General features: G+C 44.9%; 2 protein-coding genes across 2 annotated transcripts in view; both read left to right on the top strand.

Annotated features, from left to right (window-relative positions):
- Positions 1-11,207, top strand: part of map3k2 (mitogen-activated protein kinase kinase kinase 2) — a 119,789-nt gene extending 108,582 nt beyond the window's left edge. Inside the window, exon 17 of the mRNA XM_072580035.1 lies at positions 1,629-11,207. Within this exon, the coding sequence (XP_072436136.1) occupies positions 1,629-1,854 (226 nt within the window). The 3' untranslated portion in view covers positions 1,855-11,207. The remainder of the gene's footprint in view (positions 1-1,628) is intronic.
- Positions 11,208-19,055: 7,848 nt separating this feature from the next.
- The window catches only part of ercc3 (excision repair cross-complementation group 3), a 51,126-nt gene continuing 44,046 nt past the window's right edge, over positions 19,056-26,135 (top strand). The window contains exons 1-2 of the mRNA XM_072580033.1: positions 19,056-19,114; positions 23,222-23,430. Of these exons, the coding sequence (XP_072436134.1) occupies positions 19,096-19,114; positions 23,222-23,430 (228 nt within the window). The 5' untranslated portion in view covers positions 19,056-19,095. The remainder of the gene's footprint in view (positions 19,115-23,221; positions 23,431-26,135) is intronic.

The following is a 26,135-nucleotide window of genomic DNA, read 5'->3' as shown; positions in this document are numbered from 1 at the left end:
AACCTCAGAGTGGACATCTCTGCAGGAGTTCCTCAGGGTAGTGTCCTCGGCCCAACCATCTCCATCTGTTTCATCAATGACCTTCCCTCCATAAGGTCAGAAGTTGGGATGCTCACCGATGACTGCGCAATGTTCAGCACCATTTGTCACTCCTCAGATAATGAAGCAGTACACATTCAAATATCCTGGTTTGGGCTCATCAATGGCAAGTAACATTCGTACCCATAAATACAAGGCAATGACCATCTCCAACAAGAAAGAATCTAACCATTGCTCATTGACATTCAGTGGCATTGCCATCCCTGAACTTCAATCTGTCAGCATCCTGGGGGTTACCATTGCTCAGAAACTGAATAAGACTCACTATATAAATACTTTTGCTGCAAGAGCAGGGCAGAGGTTAGGAATACTGCACAAGTAACTCATTTCCTGACTCCCCAAAACCTTTCCACAAATCATGAGGCACATGTCAGGAGTGTAATGGAATACTCCTTACTTGTCTCAGTGGGTGCAGCTTCAACAATACATGAGAAGCTCAACACCATCAAGGGGAAAGCAGCCTGCCTCATTGGCAGCATATCCACATTATTCACTCCCTCTACCACTGACCCTCAGTAGCAATAGTATATTGCTATCCTGTATCTTATACATGTGTGAAGTTGCGGTTTCCATCAATCTGCTTGTGCCTTTTGTTTAAATAGCTCTTAATATTCAAATGCTTACTTTGTTTTAGAAATGAAAATTTATAAGTAGAATTAACAGGTTGTACTTGATTGTGTTTTAATTGATCTGTTTTTGATTATAGCCACCATATTAGATAGATAGATTCCCTACAGTGTAGAAACAGGCCCTTCAGCCCAACCAGTCCACACTGACCCTCCGAAGAGTAACCCACAAAGACCCATTTCCCCCTGACTAATGTACCTAACACTATGGTCAATTTAGCATGGCCCATTCACCTGACTTGCACATCTTTGGACTGTGGGAGGAAACCAGAGCACCCGGAGAAAACCCACGCAGACATTGGGGGGCATGTGCAAACTCCACACAGGCAGTCGCCCGAGGCTGGAATCGAACCGTGGACCCTGATGCTGTGAGGCAGCAGTGCTAACCGCTGAGCCACTGTGCTGCCCCAAATCAGCTTGTTTCTAATTGACTGCTACCTTCCTACTGTATAGCAAATCCATTAAAAATAAATGTTTGAGCCTCAAACATGCCCCCCCACCCCCTAAACCAGCACTACCATCGCCCCCATCACGACCATCTCTCCATCAATAACTTGGGCGATAAATACTCTGAGTTAAAAAGTGTGGCGCTGGAAAAGCACAGCAGGTCAGGCAGCATCTGAGGAGCAGGGTTCCTGATGAAGGGGTTATGCCCAAAATGTCGAGACTCCTGCTCCTGAGATGCTGCCTGACCTGCTGTGTTTTTCCCGCGCCACACGTTTCGATTCTGACTCTCCAGCATTTGCAGACCTCACTTTCTCCTCGAGCCTGGGTTTTTTAACCTCAGGCTGCTTTTTCTGGGAGTCATTGCTTTTCTTTACATTTGTTTGAGGAGGTTGGGCTTTCTGTTCCGAGACCAGCAGTATGAGTTTTGGCTTTGGTTTTGCCCCTTTACGTTTGCAGGAGTGTTGGCTGCACAGTTGTGGAGATGCTCACTGAAAAGCCCCCATGGGCTGAGTTTGAAGCCATGGCAGCCATCTTCAAGATCGCCACTCAGCCGACGAATCCTCAGCTGCCACCTCACGTGTCAGACCACAGTCGGGACTTTTTGAAAAAGATATTTGTGGAGGCGAAGCAGAGGCCATCAGCAGAGGAACTGTTGCGCCACACTTTTGTGCACTATCACTAGCAGCTAACCTCAACATCTGATGCATTTATTTTCTATCTGATTGCACTTTTTCAATGTATAATTTTGGTGATTCTAGGTGTTTCCTAGGTTGTAATTTATACTTAAATTTGTATTTATAATGAGATTTTTTTGCATTCTCACAAAGGGAATGATCAGAAGGTTTTTTACAGTGTATTCACACAGTACTCTGATGTTCTTCAAGGTAAAGCACTTTATTACATAACCCATTCCTGTTTATTCTTCTTCCGATCAGTGTGACAGGTTCTACTCCCCATTAGAAGTATGAATTTATTTGCCATTTGTAAGTAGCAGAGACTGAGCCTCTCTAAGTGTGTTGAACCTGCAGTATGTTAGAAGATAGACTGTTATGCAAATCATTTCAGCAATGGTAGCCTGTTGCAGAATGTCTACCAGGATGTTTTCGTATAACGTGAAGCCAATCAACCCGACAGGTCTGCTGTTAGTATTCTATCACAGCATAGAACTCTGAATCCATTGGGCAAAGTTGTAGTTGGGTGTGTAACCCAGAGTAACCATCAATTCTTCCTCCTTCAACTTCCACATAAAGTCAGTATGGTCAGTGGTGCAGATTGACAGAGGGAACATCACTGTTTTCAGGGTCTGGCCTCAATCAGAATACAAAGCACCTGGTGTTTCTCCCTCATTTCTCGCACTTGGAACCTGCCCTGGAAATGTTTGTCAGTTTATTATTCCTGCTGTTATTTAGCAGTGTCTGTGGCCATCTCTACACCTGCCAAATGTGTTATTGGCCTTCACTGTAAGGCCTCTGTCTGTGTTTGCCATTAGATCCTTTTGAATGGGTACCTGGACAAAAGTAGATATTTGTCTGAGTAGACACCACAGCGTGGTTGTCTGTGTTCAAGGAGAATGTGTCAATCTCTGCAGCACTGTCTTAGGCCAAAACAGGTACTACTATATGGACCATGATTTCACATTAAACTGATGCTGATGCCCTCAGCTTGGACCTGCACTCCAGAAATTATGTTCCCAGCCATGGCTTGTAAGGTGGCTCGGAACTTTGGAGTACTTCATGTTTAAGGCGTTATTCGAATTTAATTAATCTCAGGAATATACGGTGCTGAAACATTAGCCACCAAATTACACTTCCACATTTTTATAGATGTCATTCGATTAATGTTTACAGATCTTTCATATTGCTTTGTAGATGGAATCATTTTTCAAATCTAGGCTTTTTTTTTGTTTTTGATAATAAATTAGTCCATTCCTCGGGACCAAGTTCCCGATCCATCTGGCTGTTATAATCCCTCCCTCTGCTGGACTGCCTCTGTTATCTGCTGGTTGCTACAGTCCCATTGCTGGCCCATGACTGCCTTGGGACAGCTCAGGATCACTGAGCCAATCCCACCCGTGTCCTGAGAACAATATCTCAAAGGTCCCATCACTGAGCAGAGCTGACTCTCTGGGACACAGCCTTACTTCACTTAGATCAATATTGTGTCCTGGGCCGATATTTAAAAGGGAATTTAATTGACACTTTACCCTGTGCAGCTGCTTTGTGCAATTTATGCGGTTTTTACCAAACAGTATTGTTCTAGTTTAACAGCATTCACTCTCCATGAGTTTGGTAATTCAGTGCTTTACGGTTGGTTTTACATTTTAGCCTTGGGTTACCCAGCTCTAATTCTCTGGCTTAATGCATCATTATGTGGAGGTTGAACAAATCAGGAAGAATATTTGATGAACTACTCGTGATGTGGTAATCCCATGATTGGAATCTAGTCCATCATTTGCATTAAAGATTCCCTTCCTGTCTCCCTTTAAACTCAAACTGTGCCTCACTATTCCATGACCTCTCAGACCCCTGTCTGTTACTTCCTCCACTCCTGTCAGAGCTCTGCACTCTAATCCTGGCCTGATTTTTATATTGATCCACTCAACTTCAGATGCCTGGAGCCCAAGCTCTGGAATTTCCTCCCTAAATCTCTCCAACTTTCCCCTTATTTCTCATTCCTTAAAGCATTCCATTTAGACCCTATTCCAATATCTCGATGAACAGCTCAGCATCAGATTTTACTTGAGCACTCCTGGGAAGCATAAAAGTGCTATACAAATGCAGATTCCTTATGGCTGTATCTTTCAATTTAGCAACCTGGCTTAAATTCCATGGCCTTTCAAAAGAACTGGGTTATGTCCCAGAATAAGCTGCTGTGTCAAACAGCATCAAGGGAATGCTGTTGCGACAACACACAACTGATGCAATGCCTCTGACAATTCATATTCACTCATCTATTCCCTTGTGCTTCCTTTCCGGTTCACGTGAATGAGTGTTTGGATGTGAAGGTGGGACTACATTCCAAGCATGGGGAAGATTTGCCATGTAAATGTGTCTGATCTTAATGTACAGGCAGGAAATTTATCTCTGATCTTATTAGTGCAGAGCAACGCGGAGCATCATAGCATAAAGGTACTACAGAGGCACGTAGTAGAGATGTTAGTTGTCATTTGTCTAACCAAACGTCTTGCCAACACTGAGGATAATTGATCATTGTAGGTGGCCAAATAGTGAATGTTGGAAATACTCAGCAATCAGACAGTAGCTCAAAGAGGAAAACAGGTTAATATTTCAATTGGATTTTCTTTTGCTCAATGCCTATTTAATCCAGTCAGTTTGCCAAAATATGGTCAGCATCTATTCTGAACCAAATAAGGTGAGAGATCCTATGACTACATACAGTTCCTAAACCCAACCAGGGCAGGAATGTCTGAGGAGAGAGTCAAATTTACTTGGGTACTAACAACCATGGTGGTTTTTAACCATGTTTCCTGAACAAAGTGTGCCGTATGTAATCTGCTTTAAAAAAGAAAGTGATTCCTGGTAGCTACTGCCTGGTACTTGGTGCAAAATCTCCCTCATTCTCTGCCAACTTGAAACAAGGCTTTAATTGAACAACATCATTTAGGAAGTTTATGATGTGTCTACCACAGGGGTCATAGTGCTTCACTGATACACTTGCCTTTCCTACTAACATTCTTGGCCTTCAAACTGGAGAGGTGTCTACTGTGATCCCAGTACTTCTGACAGTAGATTGTTTAGATCAGCCTATCCTAAGTCCACCCTGTGATTAATCCAGTCTCTGTCACTGACTGAAGTATTTGCCCAGCTGGGGTCAGGTTAAACTGAAGCTGCCTAACAGGACTATTGATGGGATCAGCTACAGCGCTGGTTTAAAACCTGCTTGACTTCACTCCAGAACTCAGTGGACAGTAATTGGGTGACATATAAAGCCAACATTCTACCTGATCTTCTTCCAGGTTTGGTAATAACAACCTCATTAGGTCTTTGTGTGTAACCTCCTGTGATGTTTTAATTTCTCCAGCATCTTTGAAGATTATTTTAGTCCCCGTCTCAAATCAGAGCTTCCGTTTGGCTGACTGATGCTTGACAATGTTAATGCTTCGAGAGAATAAGTCATAGGCTCTTGGTTATGTTGGCACCATGAGGTTAATCAAGATCTGATTAATATCAAACTGTTTATAAAGGTTTCACTGGTTAATAAGGGCCCCTGATTAGTAACTAGGATGTTGCCTGTAGCAACTATGGTTTACCTTGGTTATTTAGGAACACAGATATACCAATTGTAGCCAGACTCTGTCTATAGGCTGAGCAGTGAACAAAGTGTTCTGTATTCACGATTACAAAACCTGGTGAAATCCTCTGATTATAAACCTTCTCTGCAGGATGCTTACCCATTGAAATGGTACCCAAACCATAATTTGAGCAGTGAGTATTACCTTCATTCATTCCATTTGCAATTGTACACTGACCTTATGATAAAATCTTGAAGATATTAAACTTTAGGCTCGAACAAAAATAATGACGAAAAGTAGAGTCTGAGAAGGGATCATTCAGTCCATCGAGCCTACCCAACATTCAGTGCAGTCATAGCTGATCAAACACTTCAATGCCATCAACTCACCTCATCCTCAAAACCATATTCTCCAATGATAATCAGAAATGTATTCACCTCTGCCCTGAACATGAGCTTCCACAGCCCTCTGTGGTCAACCATTCCAAAGGTTCACAACCCTCTGAATTAAGCATTTTCTCCTCATCTCAGACTAAGTGGCATTCCTCTTATTCTTAAATTGAGCCTATAGCTCTAGACTCTCCAACCAGGGAAACACCTTACTTGCATCTATGCTTTTGGTCCAAAACTCGAGACAATATAGGCACAGTTTGCCCAATCTCTCTTCCTAGAATGGTCCCGCTATTCTGTGAACAAGTCTGGTGAACTTTTGCTCTACTCCTTTTGTGGCAACTACTTGCTTTCCTCAGATAAGGAGAGTAATCCTTGTATGGTCTAACCAAGCTCTGATACAATTGAAAGAAGATTTCACTATTCCTGTAGTCAAGCTTAGAATGGTGCTGGAAAAGCACAGCAGGTCAGGCAGCATCCGAGGAACAGGAAAATCAATGTTTCGGGCAGGAAACTGCTCCTCGGATGCTGCCTGATCTGCTGTGCTTTTCCAGCACAACTCTAACCTTGACTCTAATCTCCAGCATCTGCAGTCCTCACTTTCACTACTTCTGTACTCAAATCCTCTTGTGATAAAGGTACCATTCCATTAGCACCTTAACCTCCACTGATTTATTGACAAGGGCACATCAGCAATTTATGAAGGTGGACCTCAAACACTTTCCCAAGGATAATTAGGAACTTGTTAGACATGGTTATACCCCACTGAAAAATGTAAACATATCCTTTTGCCTTCCAGTTGAAAAAAAAATTGATCATTAAGTTTGTTGAAACATAGAATTTTATTATGTAAAAAGAGGCCCTTTGACCTGACTGCACCAGTCATCAAAAACCTGTCCATTCTAGTCTCATTTTCCACAGCCGTCCCGTAGCCTTGCATGCTATGGCATTTAAATGTTCACCTAAATGCGGCTTAGATGATTTGATGGTTCTTGCCTCTATCTCCCTTTCAAGCGTTGAGTTTCGGATGCCCACTACCTTCTGGGTGAAAAACATTCTTCAGTGTTCTTCAGAAAAGTCACTGGACCTGAAACGTTAACTTTGATTTCCCTCCACAGATGCTGCCAGACCTGCTGAGCTTTTCCAGCAATTTCTGTTACTGTTTCAGATTTCCAGCATCTGCAGTTCTTTTGGTCTTTTGTAAAACATTCTTCCTTCATTCACCTCTAAACCTCCCTGCCTTTTAACTTCAATCTCTGTCCCCTGGTTGTTGAGCCTTTCACAAAGGGAAATCTATTTGAAACACCACCAATTTTCCTGTAATGCTTGGACCTTAGTGCTGAAACACTGTCACCGTCACACACTCCCAGAACAGGGAGAGCACAAGGTTAGACACAGAGTAAAGCTGCCTCTACACTTTCCCTATCAAACACTCCCAGGACAGAGACAACACAGGGTTGAGTAAAGCTACCTCTACATTCTTAAACTAAAAATAAACAGAAAGCAAAGCTCCCTTGATCCCATCAAAAACTTCCAGGACAGGGACAGGACAGGGTGAGATGCAGAGTAAAGCTTACTCTACTCTTTCAAACAATACTGTTCCATTAAACAGTACAGAGTTACATAAACAGAAAAGCTCCCTCTACACTGCCCCATCAAACACTCCCTGGACAGGGACACCATGGGGTTAGATTTAGAATAAAACTATCTGCACTATGCTGTACCTGTTATCCAACTGCAGGCAAATACTCTTCCTATTGCACCATTCTGATGCTTTTCCATTCCTACAGCATTTTTACTGAATAATAGGGAGGGTTTATACTCTGAGCCTTGCCTTTCAGGAACACAGTTAAAATGGTCAATTTTCATGTCAAATGCTCTCTAATCAACCTGTTCAGACAAGTTGTGACACCTGGGGCAGATGGGCCTTGGATCTCGACTTCTGGCTCAGGAGTAGGGACACTATCATTATGCCACAATAGCTGACTGTCATGTCATTCAATCATGTTGGATTTCACAGGTTCAAGAGATGTACAACCGTTATACGGGCACTGTGTCATATGCATTCAATCTCTGAAGAGTTAATTTGTGAAGATCAAGATGGTTTAAAATGATTCACGTCTGTTTACCCCTTTATTGGTGGTAACCAACATTTAAAGGTACTAAATGTAGTTAAGGGTACAACCACGTTGTGGCACACAGCTCCTTGAGGGAAGGTGTAATTTGCTTTTCATATTGGATATTTGAAGATGTATACTCCCCTCACATTAAAGGGAGCAAATGGTGTTGTGGTAATGTCACTAGACTAGTAAGTGAGAACCTAGGCAAATATTCTAGGTACATGGGTATGAATCCCTTCATCACAGATGGTGAACTTTGTATTCAGTAAAGTTGTGGGTTTTTTTTAAAAAGTCTAATGTTGACCCTGTAAAAACTCTGTCAGTTATAAAACCCCACCTTGTTCACTAATTTCCTTTGGAGCAGGAAATCTGCTGTCGTTACCTGGTTTGCCCTGTGTGACTGTTGACCCACAGCAATGGGGTTGACTTTTAATAACCCTCTGGTCAGATTAGGAACTGGCACTAAATGCTGGCTTAGCTAGTGATACCAATATCCCACAGGCAAATCTTTAAAAATCACATGAGGAAAATTATACATCCCTGTAGCTGTAAATGAAACAGGTTAACGTTTTAAGGAAGGAGCATAGGTATGTTTTCCTGATACTTTTATATGTCTCATAGTGAGACTAGAGTCTGATATTTCGTCCCTTTCTGCATCAGTTCTGAGTACCTTGGAATGTCTCAAAGCTCCTTACGACCCATTAAGTATTTTTGAAAGTAAGTCGGTTCTGCAGGAACAGCAGCAGCTGATTTGCGCGTATGAAGGTCCTGCAGAGAGAGGTATCATGCTGACCAGTTTAAATATAAACAAAAATCAGTCAGTTTGAAAGTATCGGTGGAAAGGGAAATAGAGTTAACGTTTCAAGTCTGCTGTGATTCCTCAGTTCCAATGTTTATGCTGCCATTCCTGCTGAGTTTCTGCAGTACTTTTATTTGAGATCTCCAGCTTGCTATTGGTCATCTGGCTGATGGTGTAGTTTGCAAGCATGTGGAGCTGTGTGGAGGGGACCAGTTACAGATGCAGATTTGGGTTAGCATTAGCAGATAGTCACCAGTTTTACTTGGAAAAGACCATAATGGCTCAGTAGTTTTCCAATAGCGGATGCAGCATATCCAACAGTATTGCTGCCTCCATCGAGTGTACGTCAGGGTTTCGATTGAAGGAATCTGGCCTCAGGCACCTGCCACTAATGCCCTGAGATGTGAGACTGTATGTGGGAGCCAATCTTTTACTGTCTTATCCAGCGATTGAGTGATTTTGCCTCAGGCTGGGTGTTATGTAAATGTTTGTGTCGATTCTCGCGTGCTGTGAGGCGATAGGCAAACGTGCTGCTCGTTTCTTTTCGATACAAGTGAGCCAATGACTTGGAGATGCCAGTGTTGGACTGGGGTGTAAAATCACACAACACCAGGTTATAGTCCAACAAGTTTATTTGGAAGCACTAGCTTTCAGAGCACTGCTCCTTCAGGTGGTGACACCATTGATTTCAAGACCGCTGACCATGGGATCAATTTCAATTCCCTACAAGTGAAGGTCACCAACAGGTTTGAGGGGGGTGGAATGTCAGACCAATCACCCATTACATACCATGCCTTCTCCCTTGAAGATGTTGAGGAGGTAATTGGGCTGTTAGCTAATGGGCTCCACATTCACACTCATCCACGTCATTCCTACACCCCTTATTCAGTGTGACATGTCTCCTGTTCTCTTGCTATTTGGTCTGTCACAGTTCAACTCATTGATACTTCACTAACCTCTGTGTATCTCCCAAGTGTTGCTGCTGTGACTGTGTAATTGGTACTGGCGAGGTGATTACATTATTATGTGATTTATTGTCTCAATGACAACGCTCAGTGAAACAGGGTTTTGTATAATTCTCTTGTACAATTCTGCTGTTCAGAAAACCTTCAGCATCATCAGTTCCTGCCAAAGGTTTATTTCAGAATAAAATTGCTGGAAAAGCTCAGTAGGTCTGGCTGCATGTGTTGAGAGACATCAGAGTTAACATTTGATCCTTCCTCAGAACATTTTTAAATAGATTGAAGCTGTATTTTATAGGATGGCAAGTTCAAATCATTTAGATTTGTTTCTACCTCTGTAGTAAAAGGTACTGACATTCACAATGCCTCACATTGTGTCCAACCCATAGGCCTTAAAGATTGTACGATCTAGGTATACAGCAGGAAATGAAAGTGCTCATTGGCTCAGATGTGATTGAGGTGGATTGTGGGCAGGGAATTTCCTCTGCTCAGCATTTCAGTCACCAGGTCCGTTTTCTCTCTCCTTTATCAGACACCCCTTTTGAATGCTTCCTTCACTTGCTTTCTCCCCCACCCCACGTAACGTTTAACTTAAACATTTAAATTTCAAAATGCATTGGAGAATGGCACTTTGCTTTGTGGCTGAGAGCAAGAGGTTAGTAATTAGCCCCAGTTGGAGGCACAATGTGAATCTGGCATAAGGAGAGAGGGAGAGAACATATCCAATCTGAAGGCCATTAATCAATGCAACAGAACAATTTATAAATATATAGATAAATGTGAGAGAATGTGTTTTGAAATTCCTGAGTGATCTCCACATGCAAAGATTAATGGCTGTTTAACTTAAACGCCTCCGTTAAATTAGCGGAGAGAGGAATTTGCGACCCTTGTTTAGAATAAGGTCATTGCTTACAGTAATCTCTTTTTTAATTTTGAGGGTTGATACAGGTTTTGCCTAATGAACTTGGAAATAGAAGTCAGGCTCTTCCAAATCCTTTTCCATTGACAATATGCTAGGATAAATGAGATGGTCCAGATACAGGGTGGTATTGAATGCACTGTATGATCAGCTGTCTAACGCCACTCTGTTTAAACTCCATGTTCATTGTATAGCCAGACTTTTCTGCTGGCTGAACGTTATGACTGTATTACATTTCTTAATTGTACAGGTGTATAAACTGTTTTATTTGTAATGATTCCCGATGTATTTACTTTCACTGCTTTTATTGGTTCTTTGTACCTATTGTAAAAGAAAGCCATGTTTATATTTGGTTTGTTACCAATAATCTTGTTTCTATGAAATCTGTATATTGGTGGTACGCATTTTCGTTGCAATCTGATTCTGCATGAGTTCAATGGGACTAGTACACAGGAGATTGCCTTTCATGTTAGTCCATGCTGTTGGTCAAAGTGTGCAGGCTACTGCTCCAAACTGGAACCCTGACGGGGTCAAGGAGAGTCCACGGTATTTAGCACTTTGCAGAGCATTAATAAAACTATTTATTTCACAGTTCTATGCATTTGATCTCTGTTAATTCATTTAAACCTAAGCTTCTAACAGAAAATGTCGGCTGATGGCACCACCTTCCAGTTCTAGTTGACTGCAAAAGGGGTTACTTGATATTGTTAGATCTCTACCTGAATCTCATCTACCCATCTTTGTTCCTTAACCCTCAATACCCATGTGTGATTGGAAATAAGGTTGTGAAATTGACACAAAGTCAAGTAGAGATGTGAAAAGAATGTGAGCAGATTACAAAGAGATTTTGAGATGTTAAGTGAATGAGCAAAGATGTAACAAATAAAGTATAATGTGGGACACTGAAATTGGCTGTTTCGGCAGGTGAAACAGAAAGCTTACTACCTAAATAATGAGAGATTGCAGGGGAATTGTGAAATCTAAGTGTATGAATCCCAAAAAGTGAGAAGTCTGAAGTCTGCAGGTACAAGTACACTAGTAATTAGTTAATAAATTGTTAGTTTATTTAGAGGGGAATCGAAATAAGGAGGTTATGTTACACTTGTTCAGGGTGTTGGTGAGACCACATTGAGAGCATCATGTGTGGTGCTGGTTTACTTATTGAGTAAAGGATCTAAGGGTGGCATGGTGGCTCAGTGGTTAGCACTGCTTCACAACACCAGGGACCTGGGTTCGAATCCAGAGGTAAAAACAATGACTGCAGATGCTGGAAGAGCACAGCAGTTCAGGCAGCATCCAAGCTCCTTGGATGCTGCCTGAACTGCTGTGCTCTTCCAGCACCACTAATCCAGAATCTGGGTTCGAATCCAGCCTTGGGTGACTGTGTGGAGTTTGCACATTCTCCCCGTGTCTGCGTGGGTTTCCTCTGGGTGCTCCGGTTTCCTCCCACAATCCAAAGATGTGCAGGTTAGGTGGATTGGCTATGCTCAATTGTCCATAGTGTTCAGGAATGTGTAGTTTAGGTGCATTAGTCAGAGGTAAACGTAGGGGAATGGGTTTGGGTGGGTTACGCTTCGGAGGGTTGGTGTGGACTTATTGGGCCAAAGGGCCTGTTTCCACACTGGGGATTCTATGCATTGGAAAGGGGTTAAAAAAGGTTTACCAGACAATATTTGAAATGGATCATTTGTCTTGAGGAAAAGTTGGGCAGACTCGCCTTGTATCTACTGAAGTTTAGAAGAATAAGAATTGATTGAAACATATAAGATCCTGATGTATTTTGACACAGGATTGATGTGGAAAGGATTTTGTGGGAAAAAATCAGAACTGGGGGTCACAAAAATGAGGGGTTGTTCAAACTGAGAAGAAACAAACTTATTTTTCTGAGAGGCCTAAGACATTTGAACTCTCTACCTTAAAAAGCAATGGGAGCAGAATCATTGTAAGACAGAGGTGGACATACTCTTGATAAAAAGTGGATAGGTGGGAATGTAGAATAACCAGATCAGCCGTGATGCTGTTAAATAGGGAGCAGGTTCAGCTACTAGCTAACTCCTGCTCCTAATTAATATATTTTTATACAGATCACTCCTTAATGCAATTTGAATATTGGAATTCCAAGCAAACTTTAAGAATTGTGTCTGTGGCACCACTTTTCCTGTCTGAAATGTTGATGCATTGCCTGCCTGTTGAGCTTCTGGAATCCCTGTCAGTCACCTGCAGCAGCATTACCAAGCTAAAATCTAAAGACTGCACTCAACACAGGCTGCTACACACAACCAATTGTGTTTCCTGTTTGCTCGGGCTGTTCAGCACAATATTGCAGCCTTGGGCTACATCTTCTGTTTAATGCTCAAAGCTTATTTTGTCAAGTGGAGTTTGTTTCCTCAACTGTTTGCCTAAGCATATTTACATCTGGAACGTAAAATGTGCCATGAGCTCTTGTCATCGGGCAACATTTAAAAATATATATAAATTTGCTTTAAAGGGTATTTCCTAATCCATTTGGGTGCAGTTTGATTAATACAGCCGAAAGAGGGCTTGTCACAAAAGTTCAATCTTTTGTTCATTAGTGTAAATTCAAAAACTTAGATTTTAAATGACCGTTTAGTCACATTGGTCAACTTGCTAGGAAATTAAAATTGTATTTAAAATCCTTTAAAATCTGACTGCTCATGTCCTTGTTCTCAAATCCAGAAGAGTTTTCTGCTGTCCCAGGCTGGCTGTGTCTGGTCTCATCACCTCCTGTATCTGCCCTTCTCTCGACCATCCCAGCTACCAACAGCTCCACATCCCTGCATGCGAAAGTGCGTGAGCGAGCGAACGTTCCTTCAGATCATGTGTCGATAATAACAACTAAGCACAGTTAGTGGGGAGTCGGTGTCTTGCAGTAATACTACTAGGCCACAGAAAATGGTGAAGTTTGAATTTGATTTAAAAAATCTCAAATTAAGAGACTAATGATAACACAAAACCCTTGTTGATTATTGCAAAGACCAACCTGGTGCACTTGCTGGAAGAAAACTGCTTCCCTTACGTGGTCTGGTCTACATGTGACTCCAGCAATGTGCTTGACTCTTAAATGCCCCCACCCTCCTTTGAACTGTCCAAAAGATTTTAAGTGTTTTTTAAAAAGTGCTCACCTTAAACTCTGTTAAGCTAATGTCTTGATGTTTCTTTTTCTAGTTGTAATGAATCTCCACAATATCAATCTTCCATTAACACTTTAGAATTAAAAATAATGGGTCCAGAAAGATTAACCGAGTTAATTGTAAATTACTTGAAAAAGTAGACCAGCACCCATATGTCACTAGTTCAAAATCCAAGTCTTACAAACAAAATACATTAATATATAAATGAAACTCCTTTCATCACACTTGCAACATGTGAGGTGGTCTGCAGCTAGATTTCATATATGGTGTGAAAGCAATATGGTTCTGGCAATGGCAAACACTTTTGCCCCTCCTGCTGTTCCATTCTCCAACAAAGACATCAAAGAGCCCAGTTGCATAATTCATGAGGCAAGGAATAGAAGACTTTAAGTGAAAAGTCACTCCAAACCCTAAAAGACCAGAAATGACCATGAATCTCACTCAACTAAATACTCTAAAGGGACAAGTTGTACCCAAACAAACTCACCCAACTGAGCAGAAAATATCCTCTTGCATTCATTTCTTTAACCCATGATTCTGACCTTTGCATTGCTTCCAATGAAGCGAGTTCCACACACACGTGTGTTTTCTCAATATTTGATGCACTTCCCTGGAACAGGAGTTTTCTGGGTCAATGGTAACACCATAGTTACCTCTACTACAGCTACAAGCAATTCTTTAAAGAAGGTGGCAAGGGAGAGCTCCCCTCACTCTGTCCGCTTTGTTTAGTTTTATTAACAGCGAGATGACGCTGGACAATGATCACAGAAACATTACTTTGCAGAAGGAAACCATTCAGTCCACAATATCTGCACTGGCTGAGTGTCTTGATTTCATGCCAATTACACCTGATCCCTGTAACCCTGTACATTGATTCCATTTAAATAATTATCCAATGCCCTCTTGAATGACCCGATGGATCCTGCTTCCACTACATTTCAAGGCATTCCAGTCCCAAACTGCACATTCTCATTTACGTTTTTTGTAAACCACTTTAAAATCTTACTCCTCCGTATTCATGAACCTAATACAATTGAGCAACATCAGAAGTCAGACGACACCATGTTATAGTCCAACAGGCTTATTTGAAATTGGAGATTTCAAATAAACCAATTGGACTGTAACCTCGTGTCATCTGACTTCTGTCACTGATACCTCCACATCATAGTAGAATTGGGAACTGACATGTTTTGGTGTGCAAACCTCTGAAATTTGTGTGTGACAGTGATTTCTGAAACCTGGAGCCTATGTGTGACATGGTGGCACAGTTAACATTGCTGATTCACAGCACCAGGGACCCACATTTGATTCCACCCTCAGGCAACTGTTTGTGTGGAGTTTGCACGTTCTCTCTGTTTCTGCATGGATTTCCTCTAGGTGGTCTGGTTTCCTCCCACAGTCCAAAGATGTGCAGGTTAGGTCGATTGGCCATGGAAAATGTAGAGTTAAAGAGTAGGGCAATAGTAGGATGCTGTTGAGAGGGTTGGTATGGACTTGATAGGCTGAATGGCCTGCTCCCCCACTGGGATTTTATGATGTGCTACCACACATCATAACATTGGTTGGACGTTTTTTCCAGACTTTCTAAGTCGTCAAATAATAGAATCCATACAGTGTGGAAGCAGTCCATTCAGCCCATCAAGTCCACACAGATCCTCTGAAGAGGACCCTAACCTATTCCTGTAACACTGCTTTTCCCACAGCTTGTACATCTTTGGACTTTGGTAGTAAATCTCTTGTTAGCTTTCTGTTCTCCAAGGCAAACAGTCTTAACTTCTCCAATCGTTCCTCATCTGAGAAGTTTTTCATCCCTGGCCACATTCCTTGAAATCTCTTCTGCACTCTGTCCAATTATTGCTGAAGTTTGGAACACTACACTAGCTGAGGTTAATTGAGACAAGTTCAGTATAACCATTAATAAAAGCACAATACTGAAGATGCTGGAAATCTGAAACAAACAGAACGCTGGAGAAAGTCAGATGTATTAAAAAAAACATTTTCCCACTATTTGTTTGTTTTCAGAGATGCTGCCAGACCAGCTGAGTTTCTCCAGCATTTTTTGTGTGGTTTCAATATTATCTCCCTGCTGAAATGAAGGATTTACAAAGGGTCAATTAGATGTTAAAACATCCTAAAAAAGATGGAACACTTTTTTTTGTAATAGGTGAGTTATGTGATATCAGCTAATCAGCAACATTAGAGCCTCATTTCACTTTACAATCCTGGTGTTTTAAAAAGACTATTAATTCTGCACTATCTTTTCATGACTGCACCCCTTCCGAATGCACTTTATATCCAAAGGGTAGCCCCTATTATAATAAAGGAGACCTGATGGTTTTAGTCCTCGCTTTTGCCCAGTTGACCTTAACCTTACTGCGAGTCCTCTTGCAAGGATGCCTATCTTGAAGAAGTTCCCCTCCTCTCTCCACAAGAATCTCAGTGAGACTCTCTCTCACTGCAACCCCCAGGTCAACTCCTGTGCCCTGAAGCTTTTCAACTATGCATTGAAACCCCCACCCTCCTCTCTGACCTATCACCTTCATCCCCACCCCCATTCACCTACTGTACTCTTTGTTACTTTCTCCCTAGTCAGCCACCCCCCTCCCTCCACCGCCCCCCCCCCCCCCCCCCACAATTTATCTCTCCACCCTGCAGGCTCCCTGCCTCCATTCCACCACAGAACACACCAGATGGCCTCCTTCTTTAGAGACCGCAATTTCCCTTCCCACATAGTTAAAGATTCCCTCCAACGCATCTTGTCCACATCCTGCACCTCCACCCTCAGACCCCACCCCTCCAACCATAACAAGGACAGAACCCCCCCGGTGCTCACCTTCCACCCTACCAACCTTCGCATAAACCAAATCATCCGCCGACATTTCCGCCACCTCCAAACGGACTCCACCACCAGGGATATTAAGGGCTTTTGCCTGAACCATTGATTTTCCTGCTCGGATGCTGCCTGACCTGCTGTGCTTTTCCAGCACCACTCTGATCTCTACTCTGGTTTCTCGCATCTGCAGTCCTCATTTTTGCCTGGTTTTACAAAACAATATTGCAATGGTGAGGCTGACAGCTTTTTGAGGGAACTGAAAGGTAAATATTGCCCATGACACCAGTATTAAGTCTCCCTGTATTTCAATGAGATATCAGTGAGGGGATCTCTGACCTCCACCTGGACCTGGATTGACTTACTCAATTAAGATCCACAAGCCTGACCACCCTGGCTGACCCATTGTCTCAGCATGCTCCTGCCCCACTGAATTCATCTCTACCTACCTCGACACTGTCCAATCCCCCCTAGTCCAGGAACTCCCCACATATGTTCAAGACACTACCCATGCCCTCCACCTCCTCTAAGACCTCCGTTTCCCCGGCCCCCAACGTCTCATCTTCACCATGGATATCCAATCCCTCTACACCTCCATCCGCCATGACCAGGGCCTCCAAGCCCTCTGTTTCTTCCTCTCCCGACATCCCCAACAGTACCCTCCCCCGAAACTCTCATTCGTTTGGCAGAACTGGTCTTCACGCTTAACAGTTTCTCCTTCGAATCCTCCCACTTCCTCCAGACCAAAGGCGTAGCCATGGGCACCTGTATGGGCCCCAGCTATGCCTGTCTCTTTGTTGGCTACGTAGAACAGTCCATCTTCCGTAATTACACCGGCACTACTCCCCATCTCTTCGTCCGCTACATTGATGACTGCATTGGCGCCACCTCGTGCTCCTGCGAGAGGTTGAGCAATTCATCAACTTCACCAACACATTCCACCCTGACCTTAAATTTACCTGGACCATCTCTGACACCTCCCTCCCCTTCCTGGACCTCTCCATCTCCATTAATGACGACCGACTTGACACTGACATTTTTTACAAACCCACTGACTCCCACAGCTACCTGGATTACACCTCTTCCCACCCTACCTCTTGCAAAAATGCCATCCTGTATTCCCTTCCCACGTGGTTAAACATGCCCTCCAACGCATCTCGTCCACATCCTGCACCTCTGCCCTCAGACCCCACCACTCCAACCGTAACAAGGACAGAACGCTCCTAGTGCTCACCTTCCACCCTACCAACCTTCACATAAACCAAATCATCCGCCGACATTTCCGCCACCTCCAAACTGACTCCACCACCAGGGATATATTTCCCTCCCCACCCCTTTGTGCCTTCCGCAAAGACCGTTCCCTCCGTGACTACCTGGTCAGGTCCATGCCCCCCTACAACCCACCCTCCCGTCCTGGAACCTTCCTCTGCCACTGCAGGAATTGCAAAACCTGCGCCCACACCTCCTCCCTCACCTCTATCCAAGGCCCTAAAGGAGCCTTCCACATCCATCAAAGTTTTACCTGCACATCCACTAATATCATTTATTGTATCTGTTGCGCCCGATGCGGTCTCCTCTACATTGGGGAGACTGGGCGCCTCCTAGCAGAGCGCTTTCGGGAACATCTCCGGGACACCCGCACCAATCAACCACACCGCCCCGTGGCCCAACATTTCAACTCCCCCTCCCACTCTGCTGAGGACATGGAGGCCCTGGGCCTCCTTCACCGCCGCTCCCTCACCACCAGACGCCTCGAGGAAGAACGCCTCATTTTCCACCTCGGAACACTTCAACCCTAGGACATCAATGTGGACTTCAACAGTTTCCTCATTTCCCCTTCCCCCACCTCATCCTAGTTTCAAACTTCCAGCTCAGCACTGTTCCCATGACTTGTCCGGACTTGTCCTACCTGCCTATCTCCTTTTCCAGCTATCCACTCCACCCTCTCCTCCCTGACCTATCACCTTCATCTCCTCCCCCACTCACCCATTGTACTCTATGCTACTCTCTCCCCACCCCCACCCTCCTCTAGCTTGTCTCTTCACGCTTCAGGCTCACTGCCTTTATTCCTGATGAAGGGCTTTTGCCCGAAACATTGATTTCGCTGCTCGTTGGATGCTGCCTGAACTGCTGTGCTCTTCCAGCACCACTAGTCCAGATACTCAATTTCAATTGCAGACAGACAGAGACCACAGTACAAAGTTAAAAATCACACAACATTGTGTACTCCAACGACCATATGAAGAAGCAGTGCTCCTAAAGCCATCTGTTGGAGTATATCTGGTATTGTGTGATTTTTAACCATGTCTTCCCCAGTCCAACATCAGCACCTCCACATCATGAGCACAGCGCCCCCTGCTGTCACTGAGCGGTTTACAGGGGCCAGGAGCAAAATCATTGTGCGCACGCGCGCCGCCCATCGAATCACCGCGCCGGGTTCTGACATGCGCACTAGCCTCGACAGCGTCTGCGCATGCCTCATTCATGACAGCGGAGGACGATGGGCAAGAAGGAGCGAGGTGAGGGCCAGCAGCCGGACACCATCCCCACCTCCCCCTCCCTCCACTCCCCCCTCCCCCTCACCCCCCCCCCCCACTCCACTCCCCCCTCCCCCCCCTCCCCCTCCCCACCCTCTCCCCCTCCCCACCCCCTCCCCCTCACCCCCCCCCCACTCCACTCCCCCCTCCCCCTCCCCACCCCCTCCCCCTCACCCCCCCCACTCCACTCCCCCCTCCCCCTCCCCACCCTCTCCCCCTCCCCACCCTCTCCCCCTCCCCCCACCCTCTCCACTCCCCCCTCCCCCTCCCTCCCTCCCCCCTCTCCCCCTCCCCCTCCCTCCCTCCCCCTCCCCCCTCTCCCCCCCCTCTCCCCTCTCCCCCCCTCCCCCCTCTCCCCCTCCCCCCTCCCCCCTCCCCCACTCCCCCCTCCCCCCTCCCCCCCTCCCCCCTCCCCCCCTCCCCCCTCCCCCCCTCCCCCTCTCCCCCTCTCCTCCTCTCCTCCTCTCCCCCTCCCCCCTCACTCCACTCCCCCCTCACTCCACTCCCCCCTCCCCCCATCCCCACCCTCTCCCCCTCCCCCCATCCCCACCCTCTCCCCCTCTCCCCATCCCCTCCCCCTCTCCCCATCCCCACCCCCTCTCCCCATCCCCACCCCCTCCCCCCCACCCTCTCCACTCTCCCCCACCCCCTCCCCTCCACCCTCTCCACTCTCCCCCACCCCCTCCCCTCTCCCCATCCCCCCCTCCCCTCTCCCCATCCCCCCCTCCCCTCTCCCCATCCCCCCCTCCCCTCTCCCCATCCCCCCCTCCCCTCTCCCCATCCCCCCCTCCCCTCTCCCCATCCCCCCCTCCCCACTCCCCATCCCCCCCTCCCCACTCCCCATCCCCCCCTCCCCACTCCCCATCCCCCCCTCCCCACTCCCCATCCCCCCCTCCCCACTCCACTCCCCCCTCTCCCCCCATCCCCACCCCCCCCTCCCCACTCTCCCCCCCCCCACCCCTCCCCCCCCACCCCTCCCCCCCCTCCCCCCCCACCCCTCCCCCCCCACCCCTCCCCCCCCCCCCCCCCTTCGTGTAGACTGGCACCTCCGATTGTTTTGCCCAGGCCCCTTTGTTGTTTGCTGTGTGACTGTTCATTAAGAGAAGTGGAGGATGGTTGTCTGTGTGTGTGCAGACTGGCTTTCTGATGGCATTCGGGCTGAGTTAATGCTGTTCAATCTGACACAGTGGGCAGCACCCACCCATCAGGGGCTTCAGTAGAAAAATCCAGATTGACATGAGTAGAATGTTGACGGACTGCTGCACTGTCAGATGTCTGTCAGTTGGTGGAAATGTTAAACTGAGGTCTTAAACAAGGATATAAAGTTTACACGGCACTATTTTGGAGAACAGCAGTAGAGGACTTTCTCTGTTGTGTTCGCCAATATCTCTCAATTAACATTGCATAAACAGATTATTTAGAGCATAGAACAGCACAGTACAGGTCCTTCAGCTCTTGATGTTGTGCTGACCTTTTATCCTACTCTAAGATCAAACTAACCTACATACCCTCATTTTACTATCTTCCATGTGCCTATCCAAGAGTCACTTAAATGTCCCTAATGTATCTGACTCTACTACCACCGCTACCAGTGCACCCATCACTCAGTGTGTAAAGAACCTCCCTCTGACATCTCCCCTAAACCTTCCTTCAATCCCTTTAAAATGATGCCCCCTCATGATAGCCATTTCTGCCCTGGGAAAAAGTCTCTGACTATCCACTCTATCTATGCCTCTCAACATCTTGTACACCTGCATCAAATCACCTCTCACCTTTCTTCACTCAGAGGAAAGCCTTAGCTCTCTCAACATTTCTTCATAAGAGGTAAAAACAATGACTGTAGGTGCTGGAAACCAGATTCTGGATTAGTGGTACTGGAAGAGCACAGCAGCCCCAGCACCACTAATCCAGAATCTTTCTTCATAAGACATGCCCTCCAATCCAGGCAGCATCCTGGTAAATCTCCTCTGCACCCTCTCCAAAGTTTCCACATCCTTCCTATAATGAGGTAACCAGAACTGAATACAGTATTCCAAGCGTGGTCTAACTAAGGCTTTATCGAGCTGCAGCATAACCTTGTGGCTCTTGAACCCCGTCCCCCTGCGAGTGAAAGCCAACATACCTTAAGCCGCCTTAACAGCTCTATCAACTTGGGTGGCAACTTTGGGAGATTTATGGACATGGATCCCAAGATCCCTCTGTTTCTCTGAACTGCCAAGAACCCCGCAATCTGCATTTCAATTCAACCTTCCAAAATGAATCACTTTACACTTTTCCAGATTGAACAGCATTTGCCACTTATCAGCCCAGTTCTGCACCCTGTTGCAATCTACAACGTGCCTCCACACTATCCACCACTTCACCAACCCTCGTGTCATCGGCAAACTTACTTAGCAACCCTTCCACTTCCTCATCCAAGTCATTTATAAAAGTTTAGTTATTATCCTTTTGCTCTTTGTAGGTTACGTTTCCTTCATTGCAACAGTAACATCACTTCTGAAAGACCTGAATTGACTCTAAAATATTTTGAAATTTCAGCGGTTGTGATAAGTGCCGATCTGAGTGTGATCAGGACCAGGTTTGATGTTGACATTCTTTCTCTTTTACTGAACCGATCTGGTTCCAGATTATTGCGATTGTTGTTGTGTTTGAAGGTTGACCGTTTCTACACAATGACCTTCACAACCATCCCATCAACTTTAACTTTAACTCAAAGAAGAAGTAAGAATACTTCATTTATTCAGTGTGTTTCATGACCTCAGGATGTGCCAATCTTCAGTTATGATGGAGTCACTAGTACAGTGTCAGGGAGTAGGGTATCAGCTCTGTTCACTCTCTGGATGTTGGCCATCGCTGGCTGATTCAAAGTGTGTGGTGCTGGAAAAGCGCAGCTGGTCAGGCAGCGTCTGGGGAGCAGGAGAATAAACGTTTCAGGCATAAGCCCTTCATCAGGAATGAGGGGGTGGCCCAAGGGGGCTGAGAGATAAATGGGAGGGGTGTGGGGCTGGGGGGAAGGTAGCTGGGAATGTGATAGGTAGATGGAGTTGGGGGTGAAGGGGATAGGTCAGAGCGGAGGGTGTAGCCATAGGTGGAAAGGAAGATGGACAGGTAGGACAGTTCAAGAGGGTGATGCCAAGTTGGAATTGAGGTAAGGTGGGGGAGGGGAAAATGAAGAAACTGGTGAAATCCACATTAATCCTGGTGGTTGGAGGGTTGGAAGAGGAGATGTTCTTTCTCCAGGTGTTGGGTGGTTACGGTTTGGCGGTGGAGGAGGCCCAGGACTTGCATCTCTTTGACGGAGTGGGAGGGGGAGTTAAAGTGTTCGGCCACAGGGCAGTGGGGTTGATTGCCTTGCCTGCTCCTGGTTTAGCCTCTTGAGCTGGATCGATAATGTGCCCAAGCTGCTTTGTGATAGTTTACCAAAACTGAGTGATGGCCTCCAACGCTACTGGGGCAAGTCAGTGTCTGTCAGTTGTAATGGTGGGGGGGAAGACAGCTGCAGTTGTACATAAACCAGAATGGGTAGCATTACAGGTTTGTTTCAAGTAAAGCTGATGAGGTTCTGCAAATTTGACATTTTAAATGGGCAGTCTGCCGTGGTGGGATTTGAATTCATAGTCTTTAAATTAATTGTTCTGATGACTTGCTCTGTAACATATTCATTGCGATACCTGTGTGGGGACACAGATCTCTTTCTCCCACAGCATTCCCCAGTCTCTCCCCATTTAATTAATAATCTGTGTTTCTGTTGTTCCTGCTAAGGGCAGATAACCTCAATTTCCTATAACTTCTCCCTAGACCAACCCCCTCTCATTTATCCCTCCACCCCCAAAGCTACCAGCCTCATTCCTGATGAAGGGGCTTTTGCCCGAAACTTTGATTTTCCTACTCCTCAGATGCTGCCTGACCTGCTGTGCTTTTCCAGCAGCATTCTAATATAGACTTCTTACATTAGATCCCAACTCTGAAATGATTTTCCACATCTATGTTTCTTGGCTGACTTTTTTTGTTGACTCCTGTCAACATATTTTCCTACCTTTAATCATCTACCTTTAAAAACACTTGAATCACTTTTAAATTTTTCATCAGACAAGAAAAAATTCAAGAAGCGTCGTTATGACAATGAGGAAGATGATGAGGATGAGCTTTCCATGGATCCTGAGTCTCGGGAGGCCGTCCCTTCAGCAGCTGGGAAACAGGTGGAGCAGACTTTGGTTAAGGAAGATGAGTACGGAGCCAAGGATTATAGGACACTAATGAGTCTAAAAGAGGATCACACCTCCAGACCACTTTGGGTGGTAAGTCAGCAACGATGCCTTCTGTCAGGATTGACTAACTGACAAGAAACAACTTACAGTGGTTTACCGCGGCCTGAAAATATTACATGGAACATTCAGGAATAATTCCAGGGGGCTGCTGGGGAGCTAAATTTCCCATTTGAATGATAGAGTTCGTTAGTATTCGTGGTTTCGGGCATTCAAGGTAGGTCTTGGAACGTATGTCCCGTGGGTACGGGGGGGGGCACCTGTATCATGTTGAAAGGGTAATTTTCGAAACCGCAAACTACAGCTAGTGAATTAGAACATGGGACAGTAGAGCATACAAATAGCCCATTCGGCCCACCACATCCGTGCCTAGCATGATGTCAGTATAAATGAATCCTATCTACCTGCACATGGTCCATATCCCTCTATTCCCTGCCTGTTCATGTGTCTGACTAAATGCCTCTTAGACATTGTTATCATATCTGCATCTACCACCTTCCCTGGAATGTAGCATAAAACGGTCTGAACCCCAGCTACTTACAGTCTTTAGTAATGACTTGTATGAATGGATCCATTGTAGCCAAATCTGCTGCTGATGCAAAGATAAGTGCGAAGGCACGTTTTTTTTGTATTTATTCATAGCATGTGGTTGACATTGACTCGGCCTTCACTGACTTCTATACCTAGTTGCCCTTGAGAAGCTGCTGCCTCGTACCTCTACAGTCCATTTGGTGTAGGAACACACACAGTGCCAATCGTGAGGGAATCCCAGGAATTTGACCTAAACCCTTATATTTCCAAGTTAGGATGACGTGTTGTGAGGAGGATACAGAGAGTCTGTAAAGGGGTATGGGTATCTTCAGCAAGTAAGCAAACATTTGGCAGTTGTGGAGTATAGCGAACAACATATTATTTAAATGGAGGGAGATTGCAGAACCTGCTGGTATTGAAGGATCTTGGTGTCCAGGTACATGAATTGCATAAAGTTTATAGGAACACCGGAATGAGTAGGAGGCAAACGGAATGTTATTAATTGCAGGAAGAATGGAACATGAAACTGGAGAAGTTTTATGACACAGTATACGGTATTGGTAAGAATGTGTTTTTGATTTGTTCGTGGGGTATGGGTATTGCTGAGTAGACCAGCTTTTATATGTCTGTATGAAATTCTGGTTTCCTTACTTATGGAGGGATATGGTTGGATCAAAGGCACTTCAGATAAAGTTCACTCATCTGATTCCTGGGATGAAAGGGTTGTCTTATGAGGAAAAGACCAGATTAAACTTGAAGTGCACAAGATCCTGAGAGAGCTTATAAAGATGGATACTCAGATGATGTTTCCTTTCTTGGAAGTACTTCAAGATTGGAGCCACAGGTTCAGTGTAAGGGAATCTCTCATTTAACATTGAGATAAAGTGGATTTTATTCTCTTAATTTCTGGATTTTCTCCCCCAGCAAAGAGTGGAGATTGGGTCATTGAATATATTCAAGGCTGAGTTTCTGTTGTATGAGAAAGCCAAGGATTTTGAGGGACAGTTAGGAAAGTGAAGCTTGCTTGAGGGGCTGAATGGCCTTATGAGACTTAACCGTTCAGTGAGGTCAGGGCTGATCTCTTCATTTATAAAGACCACATCTTTTTGCTTAATTTTTGATTATTTAAAACTGGGGACTGGGGAATGATTTGCTGTACTTCTAAAAACAAACATTACTGGAGCTTATTGTGAGTTGTGTCTACACTGCTGCTTTGCAAGTTACAAGCTGTGGTTCCAATCAGTTACTGTGAAACTGAACAATGAATGTATAAATCCCTCTGTCTTTCGCAAAGATCTGAAAGAACTTGGAAAACTACATGGAGAACAGAAGGTCTTGAGAAGCAAGTAAAGCATTTGTACATGGGTGCTTTTGAACAGGGATTCACCAGCAATTTCCCTCTACCCATGAGAGTCGCATTTTGTTTTTGTTTGCCTGCGTGTACAAGGATTTTTAAAAGGGATTTAGAGTTTAAACCAGAAGAGTCATGTGTTGACAGTTCAGTGGTATACTTTGTCACACATTCAATGTAGTCATTGCTGGCTTGGCCAGCATTTACTCCACATACCTCGCTGCTGTTGGGAAGATGGTGGTAAGCTGCTACCTTGAAGCATTGCCATCCATTTGGTTTAAGTAACCCCAAAAATTTGTTGTGGATGGAATTTGATGCAGCCGCATTGTTGCAATGGAAATATATTTTCAAGTCAGAATGATGAGTGGCTTTGAAAGGAATCTGACTGTGTTCCCATGTACACGTTGTTCATGTCGTTCAATATAGTAGTTATCGTGATGCTAATTGAGGAACTTTAGTGAATTTCTGCAGTGGGTCTTGTGGATGGTACGTACTGCTGCTACTGAACATCACTGGTCGAGGGAGTGGCTGCTTGTGAATGTGGTACCAATCAAGTGGGCTGCTTTGTCCTGATGATGTTGACCCTCTTGAGTGTTGTTGGAGCTGCACTCATCCAGATACACTCTTGACTCGTACCTGATAAATTGTGGACAGGCTTTGGGGATTCAGGAGGTGAATTATATGCTGCAAGATTCCTACCCTCTGACCTGCTTTTGTAACAACTGAACTTAGATGGTCACAACAGATCGGATTCAACCTCTGCAGTCCGACCACATCCAGTTGTGAATGGTGGTGAACAATGAAACAACTCATTGGAGGAAGAGGCTCCACAAATATCCCTATCTTCAAGAATGGA

The sequence above is a fragment of the Chiloscyllium punctatum genome, chromosome 10 (genome assembly GCF_047496795.1).
Source record: "Chiloscyllium punctatum isolate Juve2018m chromosome 10, sChiPun1.3, whole genome shotgun sequence".
Taxonomy (NCBI): Eukaryota; Metazoa; Chordata; class Chondrichthyes; order Orectolobiformes; family Hemiscylliidae; genus Chiloscyllium; species Chiloscyllium punctatum.
Note: the sequence above shows the minus strand (reverse complement) of the source record. Positions and strands in the feature narration are given on the sequence as shown.